This window comes from Pyxicephalus adspersus, chromosome 9 (genome assembly GCF_032062135.1).
Source record: "Pyxicephalus adspersus chromosome 9, UCB_Pads_2.0, whole genome shotgun sequence".
Taxonomy (NCBI): domain Eukaryota; kingdom Metazoa; phylum Chordata; class Amphibia; order Anura; family Pyxicephalidae; genus Pyxicephalus; species Pyxicephalus adspersus.
In genome coordinates, this window is record NC_092866.1 from 45,426,054 (window position 1) to 45,450,756 (window position 24,703).

The 24,703-nt window shown below is 39.9% G+C and overlaps 2 protein-coding genes across 2 annotated transcripts in view; both read left to right on the plus strand.

The window, feature by feature from the left end:
- Positions 1–7,344, plus strand: part of DDB1 (damage specific DNA binding protein 1) — a 21,624-nt gene extending 14,280 nt beyond the window's left edge. Inside the window, exons 16-24 of the mRNA XM_072421533.1 lie at positions 396–529; positions 622–786; positions 974–1,068; positions 1,929–2,099; positions 2,216–2,325; positions 5,721–5,890; positions 5,970–6,072; positions 6,517–6,640; positions 6,721–7,344. Of these exons, the coding sequence (XP_072277634.1) occupies positions 396–529; positions 622–786; positions 974–1,068; positions 1,929–2,099; positions 2,216–2,325; positions 5,721–5,890; positions 5,970–6,072; positions 6,517–6,640; positions 6,721–6,804 (1,156 nt within the window). The 3' untranslated portion in view covers positions 6,805–7,344. The remainder of the gene's footprint in view (positions 1–395; positions 530–621; positions 787–973; positions 1,069–1,928; positions 2,100–2,215; positions 2,326–5,720; positions 5,891–5,969; positions 6,073–6,516; positions 6,641–6,720) is intronic.
- A 14,300-nt stretch (positions 7,345–21,644) lies between these two features.
- The window catches only part of LOC140337924 (protein phosphatase 1 regulatory subunit 12A-like), a 29,641-nt gene continuing 26,582 nt past the window's right edge, over positions 21,645–24,703 (plus strand). Inside the window, exons 1-2 of the mRNA XM_072421797.1 lie at positions 21,645–21,953; positions 22,862–22,992. Of these exons, the coding sequence (XP_072277898.1) occupies positions 21,696–21,953; positions 22,862–22,992 (389 nt within the window). The 5' untranslated portion in view covers positions 21,645–21,695. The remainder of the gene's footprint in view (positions 21,954–22,861; positions 22,993–24,703) is intronic.

A 24,703-nucleotide genomic window follows, 5' to 3' on the forward strand; every position in this document is an offset into this window, starting at 1 on the left:
GAAAAGACATTTTTGATTTATAATCTATAAAAAAATGACCAAGGCAAGAAAAGATCCACTGCAAGTGTGATTTTTCTTCCCTTAGGTTATCTAGTTCTGAGCTATTAACTTTATATTATGAGATTTTTGGAACTTATTTGGTAATAAGGATAGCATGCAAGAAGGTTGATGGAACCTTGAGAAGGAGCAGCATACATTATATGCATCTAATTAGTCAGATACAAAATAATGATGTTTAATGAGAAGACGTGGCTCACCATGAGATCCCAGTTTGTCTCAAATTCCTCCATGCTCCCTAACTGCATTCATCCTATTGGCCAATTGTGTTTTAAGTTGCTGTGGTTGGGGTAGTAGACTTTGAACATTAAGGAAGACCCTCACATGCCTATGTCTTGAATCCCACAGGCATTGTCTTCCAGTGTGAGCAGCAGTAAGTTGTTCTCAGGAAGCACCTCCCCCCATGAAACTTCATTTGGAGAAGAAATTGAAGTTCACAATCTCCTTATCATAGACCAACACACTTTTGAAGGTAAAAAAAAAAAACGCTTGTTAATCACACCCACAAAAAGAGGCATCACATAAACTGAAAAATCATGTTTTGCTCATTTTTCTCTCTTTTAGTTTTGCACACTCACCAGTTCCTGCAGAATGAATACACCCTCAGCTTGGTGTCTTGTAAACTGGGGAAGGATCCCAGCACTTACTTTGTAGTAGGTACAGCCATGGTATATCCAGATGAGGCAGAACCAAAACAAGGGAGAATTGTGGTTTTCCAATACAGTGATGGTAAGCAATACAGTAATTTCCTATAGAAAATGGGAGTTGCAAGTTCTACATATTAGAGAAAGATATTCATTGCATATTTTATTATGTCAGATACCAGGTATGATTTTCCAGTTTGCAGATTTGAAAATCAAGGCAAACATTGAGTTGTAAATCTTTAAACTGCTCATAAAGTTTGTGCTTTGTCTAGGGAAACTTCAGACGGTCGCTGAAAAAGAAGTGAAGGGGGCTGTGTACTCTATGGTGGAATTTAATGGGAAGCTGCTGGCCAGCATGAATAGCACGGTAATGGACAATTGACATTTCAGGATGCAATGACATTTGAGGATGCAATGCAAGTAATCATCATGGGCATCAACATGTTCTACAGCCCTTTGAGTTTGGGGGAAATCATAAAATAAATCAAACCTGGCAGGTTGATTTAGCCATTTTTAACATAATACAGGCATTCAAATTTGCCTTTACATTCCTCTTTTAAACCTTTCTTTTACATATTCTTAAAAAAAAGGGGCAGGGTTAACTAACAAAAACCCTATGTTACTTCTGACCGAAAAAGGTGTTGCACCTATGATCTTTACTGTTGAATAAAGCTGAATGGGTCTGATCTACGCAAGCACTATGAACAGGAAACAGAAGTGCTTTTCTTTTCCTTGATATTGCATGCAGGGTGTATACATGTTGGTATTTCTAGATTGTATTATATTTTGCAGTGTAGTGATAGGGTGTACATAGTAAAAAGAACAGGGATAAGACAGGTTTCCTTAAAGGTTTCTCCAAACATTCCCTGATGGACACAGCATGCCTTTGAGATATATAGACCTTTCTTCCAGGAGGGGTTGACGCTTAACTAAGGCAGAAGGGTATTTTCTTTCCCCTTGTGGACCATACCCCTCTATGTAGGCAGTAAGAGCCCTAGTTTAGCTTGAAAGGGTGTATATTAACTTTTGACTCTTGGTTGTTACATATTGGTTAAATTTGTCTGTGTAGTATTTCCATAGATTTGGACTAGAGCCTGAGAAGTGAGATGATTTGCTTTTTGCAGTACACAGATGGGTCTTAAGTTGAAAAACAGATATGGTAATGCGAGGACAAAAATGTTTTATAAAAATTAGAAATTTGAAGTTACAACTGCCTTGTACACCTAGGTTCGCCTGTACGAATGGACCGCAGAAAAGGAACTGCGTACTGAATGCAACCACTACAACAATATTATGGCTTTGTATTTGAAAACGAAGGGCGATTTCATCCTGGTTGGAGACTTGATGCGTTCAGTGCTGCTGTTAGCTTACAAGCCAATGGAAGGAAACTTTGAAGAGGTTGGTAATTTAAATGTCTTGTGGAGAAAAATATTCGAAGAGAATTATAAAATGTGTACAAATTCATTAGCGCTTCTGTCCACACACATCTGACCCTCTCTTTTGTATTGTTACAGATTGCACGAGATTTTAATCCCAATTGGATGAGTGCAGTGGAGATTCTGGATGACGACAATTTCCTAGGAGCAGAAAATGCATTTAATTTATTTGTATGCCAGAAAGACAGGTAACAAGGAACACATATCCCAAGAGCCTTAGGGATTTGATCGGCTAGTAGATTTAATTATTTTAAAAAATTGCTAACATAACGTCATCAGTTTTGGTTTAGGTGGTTCTACAACCTGTCCGTTTATGCAGTGTATTTAGTTTTCACACATGACTTCTTTGGCTTTATTTTAAGTAAATAGGGATATAGGGGTATCATTTGTGTTTTAATTCATTTTAGAACCTACTAACGACCAGAGGGTGTGTTTTCTTTCACATAAATATATGTACTAAAAATCAGTGAATCAGGATGCACAACTGGGAACCGGGGTAGGAGGGCAACCAATGATATACTTGGTTCCTCCTCCTATCCTAAAATGAGTAGTCATCTCCTTTTTTATTTTGGATTTTTTGCTATGGGTAATAAGTTATACTGATCCTGTGAATTGTGTGTTAAATCTTAAGGACCTATAACTGCAAAAGCTATCCAATGCGTTCTAGCACTTTGAAAAACATCTCCCCTGCTTTTTTCAGTAATTCCTTTCTCTGACCTTTACATTGCTACTGAAACCTCTAGTGACCTAAGGGGAAGTCAGGTGAAATGAATTTATGCAGGAGGGGACATTCTATTCCACAAACCTAGAGCTTTTAAATAACATGGAGTAAAGCCCTTTAGGGGAGTAACCACAGAACTATTGAATAGTTGGGTATTCCCCTGATTCATTACACTGGTCAACAAAACATTTTCTTGCCAAACAGATTAAAGTCATTTTAGGTTATGTTTGATGCACAGATTCCAAATATGGTATTGGTTATGCTAAACTGGCTTTAGTTTTTGAAATAATGACCTCAGTAATAACCTTATAGAAAACTAATGAAACATGAAAATTAAGTAAAATTAAACCTGCCTTCATATACAAAATCAAATTTTTAAAATACTTAATGTCAATATATCCTATATTCAGTATATTTACAGAACTAATCACAAAGAAGTAATTGAAAAACTCTGTTTATATGATTTCCTTTTATGCTGATAATCAGGACAATCATGTTGAAGGCTCCAGCAGTCTGCCATCATGTGTCTATCCCATCTGCCCTGATACCTTTCTTTCATCACCTTTATATCTTGATGGAACCTCTTTCCTTGTCCCTAGTAAAAATCGCCAAGGCTTTCTGAAATTTTTTGCAAATAGCTATGGAGATAGTGTACCTTTATAAAGGTTCATATTACCACCCATATTTTTTTAAAGTTTAAGAGCAAGTTTTGTACTAGTTCTTCATAATTTTGTGCTTTATGGTTACCCAAGAATTCTTGACAACCATGACACGGCTGTGCCAAGCAAAAGCTTCAGTATCAGTCATGTAACTTGTGAAATTTGAATCATTTATCAGTTTCCGAATCTGGGGTCCATCAAAGATTCCTGCTTTTAATTTTTCAGTACTCAATCCAGGGAAGAATCTACAAATGTATTTGAAGCAATCACCTCCCTTGTTCAGAGCTCTAACAAATTGCTTCATTAATCCCAACTTTATGTGTAGTGGAGGGAGAATGATTTTTTCTTTGCCAAACATTGGCTCGTTAATGATGATCGCTGAACCTTTTTTCTTGTTTTCCCTTGGAGGCCATGTCGCTTTTTTCCAGTGATCCTGCTTTGCTCTACTATCCCACAAGCAGATGAAACATGGATACTTTGTGTATCCACTTTGCTGTCCAAGTAGGAAGTTCACCATTTTTAAATCAACACATATGGACCATTGGTGTTCATGATAGCATGATTTTGTAAGACCATTTTGATATTTTCATATTCTTCTTTAAGTTTTGTTGAGTGACCAATTGGAATTGATGCATAGCAGTTGCCATTATGCAGTAAAACAGATTTCAAACTTCTAGTGGAACTGTCTATGAAAAGCCGCCAGTCTTCTGCTCGGTATTCTGGTACTCCCATATGGGCTAGTAGTCCAGGTTACAACAGTACACAAAGTCTCAATCTTCACTGAAATAAGGTAGGAGTGTCACCTCTCGTAATATAAGGCGTTATTTTACCTTCTAGTCTGACAGTTCTTTTCTTTTAGCCTGGATGCTAAAAGTTCAGATGCTTGTTTTGACAGACTTGGGTCACGTATTAAATCGTTGAGCTCTTACTGGGAGAACTGCTGGTTTCATGAAACACTTCCTTCATATTCACTTCCACTGCTAACTCCTGGATTACACTCCAAACCCTGTATATCCTCCATGTCTCATACAGGAATTTCAGGGAGTGTAGTGAACACTGGTATGGGAACATCAGCACCATGCGGCACTGGTCGTCCTGGTGATTCCAAATCAGGGTACTCCTACTTGTTTTTCTTGTAACGATTGAAATATTTTACATTCACAGCACAAAAAAAAGTCATCATGATGATTTTTGGGCTCTTGCCATACCCATAGGTACACCAAATTTCAAACGTTTCAATTCACCCTTTTTCCAGTGACGTACACACTCTCCACAAGTTTTGCATACCATATGGGGGAGCCCAATACTTATCTTGGTCCCCCATTTTAAAACCAAAATATGCAAGATATGCTTGTTTCACAAATTCTGTAATGTTTAGTCATTTAAACAACTTCTTCCTGAACAACTCATATTTCTGTAAAAAAAGAAAATGTATGAATAAAAAGGCAAATGAAAGTTTCATGAAAATAATAATACATAAAATGCGAAACATTGGTGTAAATAAAGATTGATAATATGCTGTGGTAACATTTGTTGTTGGTAAAATTGTCAATTCTGATTCCCGTTTCACAAGAACTAGAGCCAATTCAATAAAACTGATGTCATTTCTGGATTCAGCAGTCCAGAAATACCCAAGTATATTGAAAAATCCTACTATTACACAGCATTTATATAGCGCCAACATATTACGCAGTGCTTTACAAAGTCTAAATCCATGTCACTAGTTGGGGTTACAATCTAATGTCCGCACCATAGTCATATATCACTACCACAGTCTAAGGTCAATTTTGGGGGGAAGCCAATTAACCCAACTTCTTGTTTTTGGAATGTTGGAGAAAACCGGAGTACCCAAAGGAAACCCACGCAATCACAGGGAGAACCTGAAAACTCCATGCAAATAGTCTCCTGGCTGAAAGTCTAACCTGGAACCTAGCCCTGCAAAGGCCAGAGTGCTAACCTCTGAGCCTCCGTGATTTATTTAAATTTTTGCTCTGGCAAAAGGGTTGCTTTGCCAAAAAAAGTACTTGCAGTTTTTAAACATTCTACAGCTGTTCCCATTTCAATTTTAAAACCATTAGAAGTATGCCTAAAACATATTTCACCTAGTATAGAGAATGTAAAATATTATACATAGAGCTATAAATGTCCTATAACAATATATAATGGTGGGCATTACAATTTTTTTTTTCCTTCCAATTTCTAGTGCTGCCACAACAGATGAAGAACGACAGCATCTACAGGAAGTTGGGCTGTTCCATCTGGGAGAATTTGTAAATGTCTTTTGTCATGGTTCCCTGGTGATGCAGAATCTTGGGGAGACATCCCCACCGACACAGGGCTCTGTACTTTTTGGAACCGTTAATGGAATGATTGGTGAGTTTGGCTCACTACTTCTTGATATGAATGGTTTATTATGTGTATAATAATTCTTTTTTAACTTTTTGTATCTTAGGTCTTGTGACATCGGTATCTGAGAGCTGGTACAATCTTCTGCTTGATGTTCAAAATAGGCTCAATAAAGTAATCAAGAGTGTAGGCAAAATAGAGCACTCATTATATCCTTTATAAAAAACAACATCTGTATTGCTGTGAATACTGTGGATTTGTGTTTATCCTTTTAGTCCTAAGTCGCTAGGCTGCCATATTTCAAAAAAATAAGATAAAAAAAGATCTTAATTGTGGCTGTCTAACAAAGATTCCTTAGTACAGGTAATTGTGACAAAGGAAACCACTCAAATTTATCTTTAGCCTGCATTTCCCATGAGCACTTCTAGATGTTTGACAATGCCTGTCAGGAGTTTGTTGGGCATAACTGGCCCACTTCCTGTAGGGGATGTAAAAGTGTTCCTAAGCAAATGTGCAACTGTAGAGTTAGCTGTAAGCCTCACATCATTTGCAACTGACTTGTCTCTGTTTGAAGTATAAGGTCTACAATATTCTTTAATCCTCAATCCAAGGTGTGTTCTTTGTGTAAGTCATTATCCTTAATCATTTGTCACCTGGAGATCGTTTCACACAGAGAGGAAAACTGAAGCTGCAACAGGGTTTATAGATGGTGATCTGATTGAGAGTTTCTTGGACATCAGCAGGTCTAAGATGCAGGAAGTTGTAGCAAACCTACAGGTATGTTTTATTTACATTCATACCGCTATCACTGTATGTTTTATGTCCATCGTCTAAATTATGTTTTTCCTATTTTGCAGATCGACGATGGTAGCGGCATGAAGAGAGAGACAACTGTTGATGACTTGATAAAGATAGTGGAGGAACTAACCAGGATTCACTGATCTGACTCTCTTCTCCATGTTTACCCCTTAGGCTTCCCCAATATCCTACATGGGAGTAGCCTCCATTGGCCTGATGGACAGTGAGGTCACCTTGCATTATTCCCGTCAGAGCCTAAGGAGGGAATAGCTCGTTATGCAGCCCATCTGGCACCCATATCTTTTGCATCCAGAGTTGTCCCGCCAAGTGCAGGGCTCATGCCAGCAAATAAAATTGTGTGTGATTGTACAGGTTATTAGCCCTACTCCCCCCTGCACCCTCTTTCCATGCTGAAAGCTATTTCTTCCTATGTATTTTTTCATATATCACGTTGTGAAGAGGGTTTTCCTCCTCTAAGAACTCTCTGCATAACTGGTGTGTGCTGAGACACCAGAGCTTGTGCTGAAACTGGGCATGTGACGTCATCTGCAGCAACTGTGGGGTGTTTCACGTGCTAGTTGGTGTTCTAATGATGCAGTGTCCCTCTCTTCATATCCTGTGTACAAGCAGTGGAGAGAGGTTATTTTCTGACATTCTAGAAAATAAATTAGACTGGAACTGAAGTTTCTCAAAGTTTGTTATTGTAAGCACTTCAGTGTGAGAATTTTCTCATAGGGTCCTATTTATAAAGCAGTGAATCTGATGTTTCCACATACTATGGGTAAGTCTTATATCTTTTTTTTTTTTTTTTTTTTTTTTTTTTTTTTTTTTTTTTATGATAGATTCTCTATCAGTTAACATTTGGTAAGTCTCATTCACTGCTTTACAAATATGCCTTACTGTGTGCTTGGGATATATGCAAAATGGCTTGTACAGTTTTTTTTTGGTTTTTTTTGTGTTGTATTCAATGCGTATAGGCTTATCTAGTAAGGCAGCAATGGCAAACAATCAGACAGAATTGATAAAATAAGATGTAAACTTTGCTTTATGTGCACTACCTTACTTAATAAACCAACTTTACCTTTTATTAAAGAGTAGTGTGGAGAAGTTGCCAATCACAACCCATCATTTCAGCTGTCATTTCTCCTGTGTTTCAGGTGTTGACACTATAATAAAAGCTTATTGAATCCCACGGGGCTGCACTAGTGGTTGTACACTAAAAACTGGCTGACATAAAACAGTAGTACTTGACCTGTAGTATGTACGGAATACCAAAGCTCTTGTGGTTACAAAATGGCATGTTTGTTCTGTTGGATGTCCAAACCATGTTCTGTTATTTAAATTTTAGGTTGTATATTATGTATAAACTGGAAACATCCCCAAATCATAACTAAAAGTAAGCCCAGATGTGTTCTTGTCACTTTCAGTATTTAAGACAGTATCACTGATCTGCAGCTGACAAAAAAAAAAAATACACTTACCTTTAATCCCACAGGGCAGTCTGATCGCTCTGGGGGTGTCCTGCATCGGATCACGCATCATCCCAGAGCCGACGCTGTGGGCGCCGCCATCTTCTCTTCTTCATCTTCCTACATCACCCAGGCGCAAGATTGGGTGATGTAGGATGACAAAATAAAATTGCTGATCTCACTGCTCATGCGTGAGATCGGCAAATTTTTCTTTTTGCGCAAAAAGGCTTCTGCGCATGCCCGAGATGCTTGGCCATGCGCTGAAGGAGCACCCAAGAGCCTCCCGGGATGCCTGACGTAGGTATCCTGGGAGGCTTTGTGCTCCCATTCATTCATGACCGCCTAGGAGATTAAGAATTAGGGGGCGGTGCCTCACACTTTTACTTATTTATTTATTTTTTCAAGGTTTTGCATTTAAAAAAAAAAAAAAAAACAAACACACTTAGCCTGGATCCCCTCTCCTCCAGGCCCTTTGTGACTTTGAATTAAAAAGTTGCAAAGCTCAAATACTGGTATTCTATACAAAATGTCAGTAACTAGTTTTCTTTGAGTGCTACTAACAAGTAATTATGGCACAGGCATACCAGTATTCAGACACCCTAACGTGATGACAGGTCTAGGAATCTGTCACTGCTGTGTCTAATAAAACCTCTATCTTCATTGCCAAGTTAACGGCAGACTTCTGGGTCCACAGCAATCCTCGCTGGTTATTGGATGTCCACTGACGATATAACTGCTGTGTATGTACAAAAGTTACATTGTGCCTGTGGCTGGCTCTATATGTGGCAGTGCTGCTCATAGAGCTGATCTCTACTCTGCATGGCACATGTGGCGTACAATGTAGGGAGTTTTTTTCTGGATCAGTGACTTGAAAGATTGAAACCAGCAACAGCCATGTAACTTGCATTTTGCAGAAGGATAAGCAGTAGGAGTCTGTATGTTTGTTTTTTCTACTACAGGTATTTTAGTCCTAACAACTCAGTGGAGTGTACTCCTAAGTGTTGTATCCAACCTCTGACAAGCTTATATCCTTAATCAAAGATTATGTGACTAAAAATCTAGGTCTTTACATTTGTCTAGCATTGTAGGAAGTAATGTTTTACTTGTATGTCCCAGCAATAGTGTTAGAGGTGTTCCAGACAAGAAAATGTTTTGTATATTGCAGGGAAGGGTTAAAACCTGTGCTTAATTTTTTGTTGGTGAGGTTTTCTTCGGCCTGCTATTTAGACAACCTATGCCTTAGACAGGAAGGGATCCAAACCTCTTCAATGAGGACACAACACAAAACCTGCCAAATGATCATAAGGCTGCGTACACACGTTAGACTTTTGTCATTGGAACAAGGTTTAAATTAATTTTTTCTCTATTCAAAAATATTTTTAATAGTATACCTCCCTAACTTTTGGGTTAAGGTACACCTTAAAGCGGAATTTGTACCGCATGCAAGGTCCACCATTTACCTTGATGCCCCTCTCCCTTGATAAAATGCTGTAAATACACTTATAAAAGACCTGTAAATGTGAATGGATCTTACGCCTGCCTTTCCTGTAGCTTCCGTGGAGCAGGATGTGAAGGAATTATCCTCTGATGAGATTCTTGGAAATGTAGGGTACTCCAAATCTTGCATGAAGACACTTTAGGGCAGTGCCAGTGAGATTTAGTATTTTGCATGCCTCAATTATCCCCAGGAGGATGACTTCACCTCATCTGTGCTCTGTGGGTGCTGGAGGAGAGTTGGTATACAATTTTTTTTCTATTACAGGTAATTTTTAACACTTGGCAATAAAGGGGTTGGGCATCAGTAAACATCAGACCTTTCTTTTGTGCTAATAGGTCCACTTTAAAGGTAGAGTCATGGGGTTTACTGTAAAAAAAATTGCATTCCTGTTTCTAATCTGCACCAGATAAAATACAGACAGTTCCTGCTTATTGTAACACTTGCGTTATATAATCCTAGCGTCAGGAGGATTGATCACAAATCTGTGTAAGGTAGGCCAGCCCCTGCTTTCTATGGGTGCTATACAATGGAATTTTTATTTGCGGAAACCAAAGAAAAGCTGGGATCCAATAAATGTCTTGCAAGCCCTTTGAAAAAGTTGTAATTGTGCAAACATTGAGAATGTGACATGCATCGGGGGGGTGTATGCTGTCATTGCTAACGTTGTAGTCAATTAGACTGTGCTTTTTTTTTTTTTTTTTTTTTTTTTTTTTTAACTGCTTCATTTAAAAATTAATGAAAATGATGTTCTAACTACCGGTGTGTTTCTCTTGCTTTCCTTTCTGAAAGATTCCAGTGCGTGCTAAAGGAAGAGTCTGCTGTTAAATGTTAATGCCTAGAGCAGTGGTCGCCAACCTTTTGGACCTCACAGACCACTAAATCGATAGACTCTGGGCTGCGCATGCCCATGGGGCGTCATACCCACTCTCCCATGACATGGCATGACCACACCGGCCAGAGACGCGGACCACCAGTTGGCGACCGCTGGCCTAGATTTAAGTAAAAATGCCTTATATTGACCTTCCTTCTGCTTTATGCAATATTAAAGCATATAAAAATGTTATTTTTCAAAATGATTCCTTTTAGGTTGGATTGTTGTCATTTACTCTGATAGCTAGCTGAGACAGCCAGTGTTGTCCCATGGTATCACTGACCAAGTGAACAATGCCTACAAATACATACTACACAGTTTGATTGGTTATCCAGCTGTATATTAGCTCTCAGGTTTTGTGCTAAAAGGCAAATCAATAAAAGCACATAGCAGGTGCAGACAGGGCACCTAGCCGGCCTTTTGGCAGCAAAGACCTTGACTGGCGTGGCTCTGGCAAGTTCCGTGTTCTTTTTTTTTTTTTTTTTGCTAGGCTGTCTTGGCTTTGAGCCCTGTAGCAGGCTCACAGGGAGTGGTAAAGGTGAAATCTTATTTGTTTTTTTTTTATTTACATCTCATGTGCTTAATGGAACAGTAATAAGTATTTGTATAAGATATAAGAGAACACTTGTTCTGATTTACTATGACTCTTTGCCATTTAGGTATGTGAGACAGGGCTGCAGAACATAATAGCCAATTACGCGTGCTTTTAAAATGTTATTTACTGATTTGATACATTCTTATAACTCCCAGGTACCTTGCCTCTTAAGGCTGAACTCCAACCCACTAGTATGCATAGCCAGGTCAGTAACCATACTTATTTCCACTTCTGTAATTCACTGCACTGGCAAGCCACAGGTTTGTTTTAATGAATGCTTCTCATTATTTATTTATAATTTAAAAAACACAAAGAGTGCTGTCCTTAAAAATGTGCATTCATGCTTTGATTCCTAAAACCCTGGATCTCCAATCTGAAATTTACAACACCTCCCAGTTGTGTTATTCTGACCCATTCCCACATGCACTGTTCTATTAGCTATGTTGTGGTCCATCCTATTGGCCAGTGTACAAGAGGAAGTCTACAGCAGGAAGAAGGTGGATTTTTTCATGACTACAATGCCTCCACTATACCCCAAGGCAATTGGAGGAATGGGGAGACATTTTCCCAATTAAAAAAAAAACTCCAATAAGAAAATAAACACCTATTTTATTCAGCACAAAAGGAGGTAAGGAGGGGCCTTTGCTTGTGTTGCTTTTTAACGTTTGGAAGCATTGCCTACCTCACATAACAAGTGAGGACAATATTGTCACAAGGGTGTTACAGTGATAATGCTAATTTTATTATCTATTACAGACACTAGAGGGCACATTACATATCTTAAGTATGTTTCTTATGTCTTTGTGCTTTTGTTTAACCATGATCTACTACATAACAAAAAATACATAAAGAGAAAGCAGCTGCTGGTTTCCTTGTGGAACTAGACGCATGTAAAAGTGGAAGAATTGCAAATACACTGCCAGCGCAGTTACATTTACTTTTGGAACTCCTTTACCTTCCAAACCTATATTTGTCTGATCCCAGTCGACTGAGACTTTTGGCTTTGCACCTTCTTAGAATTTCACAGTCTCTAATGAAAATATCCCACTGCATGCTGGAGTTTTCGGTCTTATAGAGAATTCTGTCTTTGGAGTGTGCAGTCCACATAAGATGGGATAAAAATTTTAGCCCAGACTCGGCAGGGGCCTAGAAAATATATTTTGTTACACTATGCAAATATTCTTGTTTTGAAATGCATAAATATGCATGGTAATCTGGTACTAGGGGAGACATGGACTGTGATTAATATTACACAGTTACTTCAATGAGTTTTATTGAATCACAAACAGTACAAGTTAGAGATTTTTTTACTTTAAGGGGGGAGGCACAGTCTTACTTCAGTGTAGTGTTAAGTTGTATGAGGCAACCGTTGCTGAGCCGTACGCTTCAGTATTGCTTCCACCATTACAACAATCGCCCCATGAATACTGATTCTCATCTGAATATTTTATTTGTTTATTTCTCAGATGCTCTTTTAGGTGAGTATGCCCTTAACTATGTATTTTCTTTAACTGTTATATGTAATGGCATTAAATAGTTGACTTAGATAACTATCATTTCTTGTTTGGTCTTAGATTTGAATAAAAAAACCCATAATGAGTGAGAAAAATCAAACAAATATTTTGCATTTCTTTTATTAATACCACAGATAATGCAACTTATGATAATAGTAATACCTCACTTAACTGTGTGCTGATCAATGAATCAGAGCCTTCACTGTCCTCGTCAGACACCATTAGAAAGATCATTATTTTACAAATGTATAAAAAAATGTATATTATACCATATATATTTAATGGTCCGCGGGATTTAAAATTATGAATCTAGTGATCCGTGAGGTCCGAAAGGTTGCCGACCGCTGGTCTAAGGCTCCTTTAAAGAAAATGAATACATATAACTTTAGGTAAAAATTTAACTCTTATTTTATTATTATTTTTTCCCCTTGTGTCTCTGCTGCAATAAATGATTCTTACCTTAATACTTGAAAGCATAGGTACCCCTTAGTGTATGATCTCAGCATCTAATGGAATAAATTAATTCCTGTGTGCACTCATAAGAGTTATATCATATTGGGCTGGCCAATCAAGATGGTTGGAAATCCTGAACCTTCCTTTAGACTGCCGTTTGGGACAGACCCATCATGGAAGCCCCAGTAAAGCTACCATTTCCCACATTACATCCAGGGTAATGTTTTTTCTAATAATAGAGTTGAGTAACTTTAACAATATGGCCAAAGCCCTAGCAGGTGCTCAAATTGTGTCACCGTCGTCTCCATTCTTCTCTGCCCCTTCCTGATCATTGGCCATCTTCATTGGCTGGGCCGGGATGACGTGACATTTATTTAGTCCCCACAGGGGAAAGCCAGAATTGCTAGGCTATTGCTAATGCCAACTCCACTATTTTGGATTTCCTCTTTCTGTAAAAATTGTCACTAGGACCAGAAAGATACAAAAGTAAAAAGAGGGCCTAACCCTTCCCCACAGTAGCCAACATCCAAGTTTTGGCTTCACATACTATGTAAGAGTAAGTGCAACTTAGTATGAACATTTATATTAGAGCATTCAGTTTCCATTTTCTAATATTGATGACAAATCATTATTTGATCATAAAACATCAGAAAAGCATGTGGACTATCGCAAAACTAAATCCTAAGTGCAAGCAAACAACTTGATTGGATAGAAATAAATCCAAAGCTCTCAAACATGGAAGATCCAAAGAGGCCAGGGATCAGTCAGGAAAATACAACATTTACATCCAATTTCCAGCATCCTAAATGTCAGACGCTAAGAATAAATATTTGTGAAAAATGTTCACAGATGCTTTTTTATTGGGACAACTTGTACTTTTCTTAGTGCCTTAAGGACATATTAGGTTGCTGACATTTGTTAAAGTTTGTGTAGTTGAGATGAGGACTTTTTCCACACCACAATCTGTCTAAAAACTTTCTTCAGTTGATAAAATTGGAGACTGTTTTGCAGAAATAAAGATAATAACTGCAGTTAAAAGGATACATTCACAGAAAACTGCACTGATGTATGTCTCTGACATAACCCCCACAGCCTTTGCTTGTACTAATAACTTTTAAACTTTTCTTGGTACACCAACAGAAGGAATGTCACCCTTACAGATAGATCAATGTAACTGACACCAATCATTTTTTAGTCTGAGAGGCACAAATTGCTCATTGTTCAAAGGAACCCCTAGCAACCTCGGCGGAAAACTGTTGTGGAGCAATGACTGAACGTTCACCAGACCCTCTATCTACTTTTACTAGGTGCCTTCTGCATGGCAGCCTCTAGAAAAAACTATGATATTAACCTTGATATATATGTCCGTATGCTTACTATGTCTTTTCCATCAATACAAGGATATAAGAGAAGAGATTGCCAATACATTTCTTTCGTATGAAGCTGTGTCACCCTACTTTTATATTCAGTGTAAGAATATTATATATAGGTTGATTCGTTCCTGCGTTGTAGTGTCTGACCACCTAGTATCTGTGCAGTGGTCTGTCTAAATTTTGATGGTCTCTGCACTTGTGTCAATGGCATCAGTTTCTGATTATTCAAGATTTTGATAGGTGTATTTTACCTTCTTCGAGTGGGTTTCTCACTCCAATTGACATGTCAGAATGCAAAGCCCACTTGAAACAAACACAACCCATTTTACACAGGCTCATAAAACAATAGCTTGTATATCTGAACTGTTTCCATTGCTAAACAGAATCACTTTTGTGATTCCAAAAAAGCCTTCCACACTATATAGCCTAAAGGGTGACACCACTATTGTGTATTACAGCTTCTTTTTTGACTGAGTAGTATATTGGGAAATAGGGGTTCATTAAACTATATATTTACATTCTGGTGAAGTAGCCTCCTACCATGCCCTGAAAGCTGAACTCCAGCCTTACCTTTAGTCTTGCACAGTTGTACAGTTGTACTGACTCCTCAACATTCTTGAACTTACTCTGATTTTACTACATGATATGAATAGCTCACAATGTGTATTAGAAACTGCAGCAAGTCAGATAGTCAGTCTTATTTTCTGGCTTGAGGATATTGAGCATCGTGTAGCCCTTACCTTCCTAGCTGACCTCTTATATTCGTTGGATTTCCAATCATAGAGGCCAAGCATTACAAGCTGGCAATTCCTAGGGTAGCCTAAATACAAATGCACCTGGCCTGTCCACTCCTCCAGACAAAAGTCCACCTATACATAAATGCATTTTGATATTTTTATAACTGCTTGGAAAAGCCACCCTACTGCAAGAATTCTAACCACGTATCCATGATGCTGCCTGAATACAAGTAGTAGTTAATAATTTTGCTAAAAATTAGAGTTTGTATTATCATAATAAACGAAGACCACAGAGACCTTTAAGTTGCCATTCCAGAGATGCAACAATTGCTTTATCCTTTTCAAGTATCCTATAGTTACCCTAAACCCACACAATGCCATGCGAGTTCTAATAAAGAGATGTAATTGTTCTGCTAGGTTTCTCAACCTGTGCTATGTGTGTCCCTAGGGCACTGGAGACTAAATCCTAGGATACAATTTTGCCTTAAATTAAACCTTCACAAAAATAATGAAGAAAGTGAGTGCTTCATAACAAACAGGTTGGCAGGTCCTGCTGTGTAGAAAATAATTTACCAGACATATTATGCTCAATTCCTGCTCTTTGTTTCCGACCTAGCTGATATCAGACTGCAGTCAGATTGGCAGTTTGTAAACAGATTGTATTAGCCATTGTGCTCTGATACACTTGAACAGCTTCTGGAACTATTTGTCCCTGAGAACTATTTAGTTTTTCAGGTTGCTGTAAATGAGTGGTAGGTATATTAGAAGCCATCTGAACTTTTAGTATAAGGACCTGTGTTGGAGGGCTTTTGTTTGTTTCCAGCAGGCTCTACATACAGGTCAAATTCAGCTTAAAAAGAGAACCACAGGTTGCACATACATATTTATTTCTAAATGATCTTAGAATGATTGCTAGTACTTTGCACCTAAGGCAATGGTGCTGCAGGTCCTCACACCATTGCTGCTGGTTACAGCTTTGATTCCAGAAGGAAGGGTAGCCATAAACAGTGGTTCAAAAGAGAAGAGAGAAAAGTGATGTGAGTGGTGTGAGTTTACTTCTGTATCTATTTCTAACCCCTGCATCCTATAGTTTACATATATCCATACTCTGTATGTTGCATACACCTGACCCCTGTACTTTATATGCTGGGCCATACATTATATGCTGCTGATTTTAGGCACCCTGTATGCTGAGAAAAGCCTAAAACACTATAGACCCCCTACACTTCATAAATAACATTCTTTTAAACCCTTTGCTGGGTATGAAAATTCTCCTGACAAAAAGTCCATACTATGCTGGACTGTTTATTACAATAATTAGGTCTATGACTAGTCTATGTACTTTTAAACCCTTTTTGACTTTCTAGCAATGCCCATACTGATTCCAGACTGATGCTATGGACCCAAGCCTATCAGCACAGGCCCTAAAGTGTCTCTTCAAAGCTCCACCCTTGTTTTTTGATTAGAAGCAGTGAACTCAGAGAGAATCAGAGAGACCATTCAGAGAGCATCTTAATATGATTCAGGTATAATGTACTTGACTTATTTGGGCCAGGTGCTGGCTTTGAACTTGTGTCAGTGGATATTTCCCCTTATTACCTTTATAAAAGCAGTAGAAAATGCAAGAACCAACAGCAGCCATTCAGATTTCAATTTGCTCCAGGTTCCTGTAGTTTTTATTTGATATATTTTGTAAGAAAATAACTTTAAAGGTTAAAGTACAAACATAATTTTAGTAAAGTTGTCCTTTAATTATTCTCCCACCTCCTGAGAGAACCCCACATGGCAAAGTATTCAACTTCCCTTCCATTTAGACCTTCCCTGTGTGGCCTTGCCTGGTGTACCACAGCCTTTCCTATGCAAACTTTTTGAATTCTGTTCCTACTACATGTTACCGCCGCTATTCCATTCATTCCTATAGATTACCCATATACATGGCGTCCCTATCGTCCAATATATTATGCTCATCTATCAGAGTGATAAATGGGGCTGCAAGATATAGGTTGAGTAGAAATGGGACCTGGCTGGGATGTTTTTGTAGCTAAGGCCATGCAGCTCCAGGCACAGCAGCACATAAAATATTTCAGGATTGGAAATGGAAATTTCCATGCATTTATCATTTTCTGTTCTCTGACACGGTGATGGCACACATGATCAGTGGATTTTAAAAGATTCCCGGCACTGACAGATCCTGGAGACAGCTATATGCTGGCCTAAGAACTGAGACAACAGAGGCGCAGAATAGAAAAATCCACACTTATCAGTCTGAGACAAATGCAGATAAGTTTCTTGACAAAACCAATATTCTGTAAAAGAAATATACAGATTAGATAATTCATTTCATCTTTATCGGTTATCGGTACTCTGAGGTCCCTGAAATGTATGCAGGTTTTGAATATTTTCATGGACTAACATATATAGAATGTTTTGATGCTGAAGGAACATTTTCTTGCACTGAGCTGACTTCTTGTTGGTAGCGCCATGGGAGGACTCTGCGGTAGGTTGCGTGCCAGTGAAATATGAAAAGTAAAGATTATATAAACTTTTGAAGCTGTGCTCAAAAACAGCAAGCAGGGAGACAAAAGCCTCCTGTATTGTCCTTGGTCTTGTCTGCAGATGATTATTCCCCAATAATGATTTACAATGCCATATCCAGCATGTGCCTTTGTGCAAAGGTGGCCATCTTGGTAGATGCAGATGTTTTTTTTTTCCTCTTGTCACATCCTCCAGCAAAGTAAACAGTGAGCATTGCAACTGTGACATCATCAAATCTGCTGATAAGAATGGTTGGGAGCGCAGTACATTCATGATCATTTCAAGTGACAGATAAACAAACAAGCATTCTGTTCTATAGAGAAGGGAGGGGAGCAAGCTGCACTCATAGGACATAGGAGTGCACAACAGTTGCACAAGAGCTTCCACGACTCTCTGCAATGGTCTTCCTCGTCCTGTTCCGCTTGCTCCCACTTTGTGTTCATTTAAAAGAGTCCTTAAGACCCATTTTTTCAAACTTGCCTACACATCTTCTGTCTCCCAAACCCTCACTACTTACTACCACTACATATCTCCCATCCTATTGTGTGTTATTGCCTCCACCTCCTAGATTGTAAGCTTTTCTGGGCAGGGTCTTCACCTCCATCTGTGTCACTGTCTGTTCTTTGCAACCCCTATTTATTGTACAGCACTGCATAATATGTGGGTTCTATATAAATACTGTTTATTATTATTATAAATAATATTAACAATAATAATAGTAATGTCAGAGTTTTGCTCGGGACAAGCACCACTGTTTGCCTAAGTGTCAATTATCTGACATGTTTACATTGCTTTAAAACCATCACATTTACAGACTCCCTCACCTTGTGACCAGAATGTATCCACAATCCTGCACATTGTTCACTGGAGGAGAGACTAACTAAATGCTCCCTCCAGCCTGCAGCTGATGACCATTGCTCCTTTTGTGCAGACTATTCAAGATTGTTCCCAGGGAAAAGCTTTTAAAAATGACACCACTACTGTTCATCCTCACATCCTCATCAGGTATGCAGAATGACAGGTTCACTTTAAATTACTAGACACCCTCCTCCATCGCCAACATGAGAGCACCTAATATGAATTCTTTTATATTGCTCTGTGTGCAGCCAAACCGTGTGATCTGTTTCCAGCTCTTCTCCCAACTATCTGATGTAGATTATTCTGTGTGAAAGATCTATTCATTATAATGTTACTGAAAAGGTTTTTCATCAGACATGGATAAAATCCTAATATCAGCATGGGAGCCTCTTACCTATGTGGCACCAGAAAATAATATGAGGTGGTCCATGATGAATATAATGGGTGCCCCTGTATTCATATATTTGTATTACCATGCAACAGAGAGACTGGTGAATAGAAATCAAGGCGCTTAGAGCTCCTGGGTACTTATAGGCATCCACATGGTGCCCAGGAATGGTAACAGGTGGTAACAGCTAAGCTTTTTCTGCCATGTGTACTTGTGCGAGTGTTTGCAAAGCTTGTCCAAGAACTATGTTCTTTCCAGTCTTTCAGAATGCCTAAAACTGTTGCAAACAGTGGTTGCAATTTAAGTCTATGCCGGTGGTTGGGATGGCAAATTGCCCAATGCTCACTGCACTGCATGTAAGGTCTTTGCAAAAAAAAAAAAAAGGGGTGAGCTGCATTGGGCAGCCCCTTTAAATGAATGCGCTACCCTAATGCAATGTGTAGCGTCTTATATGATGCGGCCTTACCATAAGTCAACCGAAGATTTCCTCTCACTAGAGTCCGAATTTCTCCATACCTCCTAACATTAGAATTTGGAAATGAAGGATGCCCTGGCAGAAATATGCCGTAAGATGGCAGCAGCCAAAACAAGTGCATTGCAGCTCCTTTCCTTGGCTGATCTCCAGAGGGGTACAGAGCAGCCATAGGAATGAATGGAAGTGGTAACAGAATGGCTATACAGTGACAATCTCTGGAACAAAGGTGTATTTTTTCATGAAGGTTGCAAGGGGAAAGGGGGGTGTTGGGTTTATTAAAGGTCAGTGGTAGGTTCTGTTGCATTACTGAAGTGCACAGTAATGCATGCTTCTAATATATGGTGCCATTCATTCTGATTTGTACCCAATCACCCCCCTCAAATAAATCGGCTTCTAAAGCAATGCAGATCAGTGTGCGGCTAAACGTGCGTCAATGCGTGTTCTAACACTGCGCACAGTTCCATGAACTGTAACATGAAATCTTTTCATGTAGGAATAATTGAGGATGATGATGACCATGGTCAGCTTATATTGCAGCATGAGTTGGAGAGACTTTTCTTCCTGCCTTGTACAGGGAATAAGAAGAAATCTCTCCAAAGTGAACAACAATTTCCAGAAGAACATATGTCCCGATTGGTGGGTTTCCTTCAACTCTTGCTATGGTGACAATTTACGAAGATTGAATAGAGCTACAAAGCAAAACCAAACAATACCTTGTATTCCCTGTTCCTTTTCAGTCACTAAGTCACTAAGGAAGTAAGAAGAAATGTATTCTTGGTTACCATAGGGACAGGTGTCTTAGTCACTAAGGAAGAGGAAATTCTTCCTAGATAGTTGTCACCAAGAAAGGAAATTTAAGGAAATTCCTACTTAGCTACCATGAGGATTGGCTTCATGGTCACTGAGGAGGAAATTCCTTTTATTTTTCACAAAAACAGGTGTCACAGTCACTAAGGAAGAATAAATAAATTCCTTTTTGGTTACCATGAGGATTGGTTGGGTATTGGGTACAGGTATCATTGCCTCTGAGGCGGAAATTATTTCGTTGTCACCAGGACAGGTGTCACAGTCTCTGTGGAAGTATAAGGAAAACCCTTCTTGGTTGCCATGGTGACAGGTGTCATGGTCAATGAGGAGGAAATCCCTTTTTAGTTGTCACCAGGACAGGTGTGACAGTCTCTAAGGAAGTATAAGGAAATCCCTTCTTGGTTGCCATGGTGACAGGTGTCATGGTCAGTGAGGAGGAAATCCCTTTTTAGTTGTCACCAGGACAGGTGTGACAGTCTCTAAGGAAGTATAAGGAAATCCCTTCTTGGTTGCCATGGTGACAGGTGTCATGGTCAGTGAGGAGGAAATCCCTTTTTAGTTGTCACCAGGACAGGTGTCACACTCATTACGGAAGAGGAAATTTCTTCTTGGTTGCCATGAGGATTAGTATCATGGTCAGTGAGGAGGAAATTACTTTTTAGTTGGTACCAGGGCGAATGTCACAGTATTTAAGCAAGCAAGGAAAGGAAAACTTCTTGGTTGCCATGGCAACATGTGTCACCAGTACAGGTGTCACAGTCACTGGGAAAAGAAAATTGCTTTATATATAAATATATATATATATATATAAATATATATATAGTTGTCACCAGGACAGGTGTCATAGTCACTAGGGAAGTATAAGGAAATTCCTTCTTGGTTGCCATGGCGACAGGTGTTATGGTCACTGAGGAGGAAATTCCTTCCTAGCTGTCACCAGGACAGGTGTCATAGTCACTTGGGAAGTATAAGGAAATCCCTTCTTGGTTGCCATGGCCAATGAGAAGGAAATTCCTTTTTAATTTGTCACCAGGACAAGTGTCACAGTCATTAAAGAAGAGGAAATTTCTTCTTGGTTGCCATGAGGATTAGTGTCATGGTCAGTGAGGAGGAAATTACTTTTTAATTTGTCACCAGGACAGGTGTCACAGTCATTAAGGAAGTATAAGGAAATCCCTTCTCGGTTGTCACCAGGCCAGGTGTCAGTTACTATGGGGGCATCCCTCACTGTGGGGCACAGGGTAAATAATCCATGTGTTCCGGGGCCTATACGGCCCATACTTGGTCCTATACAGAGGTGTCAGTAATCCTGTCAGAGCATCCTGCAGTGACAGCTCCCTCCTCCCCAATCTCCCTGCTGCCTCCATCTCCTCCCCCGGCCTCTCCTCCCGCCTGCCTCCCTCCCTCTCCTGGCCTCTCCCGGTCCCCTCCTCCCGCCTGTCCCCGGGCAGGACTCGGAAGATGGCGGCGGATGATCGTGGCCGCTCGAACTCGGCTAAGGAGAAGAGAGTAGAGCAGCTGAAAAAATGGGCGCTTTGGGAGACGGAACGATGTGTACCGCAAGGTTCCTCCCGCCGACCCCCCCGGGTCCGGTTCGCCCAAGGAGCCGTCTTTATGGCCGCCTGTTCGGCCGGAGACCGGGAGGAGGTTCGGGAGCTGCTGGCGGCCGGAGCCCCGATCAATGGCACCAATGTGGATGGACTGACAGCGCTGCACCAGGTATTCTCAGGGTCATGGCTGCCATCCTGGGGTCCCTGCAGGGTGAGGGGGCACAAATAGTATCGGTATATGCCCACTGGGTCAGTGGTAGGTCTGGGCATGCTGTGTTACACTAGGGATCGTTCTATGTTAGGGGATCCATTGTTCAGGGGTCCGATTAATTCAGAACAATCAGATCCTGCAATGTACAGCAAGCCTAGGAGAACTACAAGACCCAAAATGTCCTGCAACCCTTTGCTGCTCCTTTGGAGAACTAACAGTCCCAGAATGACAATCGTTTCCCCTATTGGGTCTAGATTGCCTATCTTTGGCCCCCCACGTAGGATGATCTATTTGATTGGTTGTGTCAAATCTGATCACTTTTTATGGTGCAATCATAGGACTGGCAGGATGATCACCAGATGTAGACACCATGGTGTTACCAAATTATCCCATAAACTTTCCACGTTGCAGAAAAGTTCCCACCATGACCCCATTGCTTCCCATATTATCTGATGGTCCATAGGAACATTCACATCAGCTGGTGATATTATAATTCTGGGATTGTCCCCCTCCTGTATCCTATACACCCCATTTATTATGCAGCACCCAAATCTTGCAGCACGTGCCCCCCAGCAGGGCTAGGCCCCCATACTGGCACCTCTGTCCATATTGGGTATCATCACATCTAGAAGGAAGTGTCCCCTTCTATAATCACTGTCTTCTCAGCTGGAAGACTTCAGATCTTTCTCCTCTCTTTGCATTCCTCACCCCCCTGCCATTTCTTACTATTTAACTAAAATGTTCTACCAGACACTTTTCTCCCCCCCATACCTTTCCCTAGTTGTGTCTGAGATTATTTGTATTGTGTCTTGTGCACGTTTTTCAAAGCCACTTTGGTCACTTTTTCTCCTTTCACTACCCCCTAGGCTTGTATTGATGATAATTTGGACATGGTTCAGTTTCTGGTGGAAAATGGAGCAAGCGTCAACCAGCAGGACAACGAGGGGTGGACCCCACTCCATGCGGCCGCTTCCTGTGGCTTCGTTCCCATTGCACAGTAAGTCTGGGGTGATGGCACCCCCCAATTCTCTATTGTATAAACATATGGAGGTTTTTCTTTTTGCGGCCCCTCTGTATTTTCCATATACGTCCAGAAGCAGACTTGTCAGAGGGGACGGCATTAACCCCTCATGGGCTGTGTGCATTCTTCATACTCCTGCATGTAACGCAGTCAGGCTTGTTGAGTGAGCGATGACTGTTTCTAAAAGGCATGTAGCCAGCAGTCAGGTCAGTTCAGGGAGAGGCAATTAACTGGTTATGTTTTACTTAAAAGCACTTTTCTTTAAATATTTAGAATGGGAGCAGTATTTCTGCAGCCATTGCTAACCTCGTCTGTATAAAAATGCTAGTTCCATGGCTGGCATGTGGATCTGATAGCTACAATACCCCTACTCCATGAACTAGAATGAGATGTTCTGACTTCATTTTTGTGCATGCTTATTCTGGATCAGTAAATATATTAAAGCCAGAGTATCAGCCAGGGGAGGTCAGCAATGTTGGGTCCTTGTATTTCCCTCAGCATTTTTCATTATTATAATGCAAGAATAGTATTTAGATACATGAAGTCAACCAATCAGAAAACGTCATTTAGTTTTTGACTAAGATTAAAGAAATGGTCTTCATAAAGCAGACACAATAAGGCCCCTGCATATACCTTCATATTGGCAGCCCTATATGAGTGCTCTGGGATGCCCCCTGCATCCAACAATGCATTGGGCGTTGCATGGATTAGAGACCAATGGAAGGCCACCAGCATTGCATTGTGGGGTGTGGAGGTTATGCCAGAGCTCTGACTTGGGCTCTTAGTCGACTGGTGCTTTTCCCACGCAGTATTTGCTATTTTATAACTTTGCCCCTTGGGGGACTTTTTGTTTTGGCTGCTTAACCTCAAGTTTTACAAGTCACTTTTTTTTCAAGTTAACAAAACATTCTTGTGAACCCCAAAACTCTATAAATATAGGCACCTAAAGACCATTTTTATTTGGCAGTTGTTTGTATTGAATAGTGAATGCTTCTCTGTTATACATTTATACCAAAATGCAATGCAATGCAATGAGAGATGTGGTACAATTAAAATAATTGTCAATGTGCATTGTGAATGTCTTCCTAAAATAATCCTGTCCTTTTTTCACATGCCCTATGTGATTTCTAAATTTGATACCTTTAAGTGATCCATATCAAATTCTATGGGATCACCGCTGAGTTCCGCCATCTTTTTTTCTGACATCAATGGCACCCAGCAGGAGGTGACCCCCCCACCGACTCCTCAGCACTCCTGCACATGTGCCATTCTTTGACCAATGCTTGCCATGCTCTTCTGCACATTTCTTGTGAAACTTTACTGGGAGCCACGAAAAATGGAAGTGTGCAGGTCATCACTGGCAGGCATGCACATGCGTAATGGTCCATTTATGCAAGGCCTTCTGGAATCTACAGAAAAGGAGAATTACAAAGTAGAAGGGAGGGGAGCTGAGACAGAACTAGGAATCCACTCTTCAAGCAAAGGTCGAGCTTTTTTTTTTTTTTTTCTACATTTTTTATTTTTACATTCTAAACCAAATTTTCCAAAAATGGAAATTTGCAAATGAAAATCCTTATTATTATCAAATAACTGTATTTATATAGCCCCAACATATTATGCAGGGCTGTACATTAAATAGGGGTTGCAAATGGCACACAGATAGATACAATGACACAATAGGAGGAAA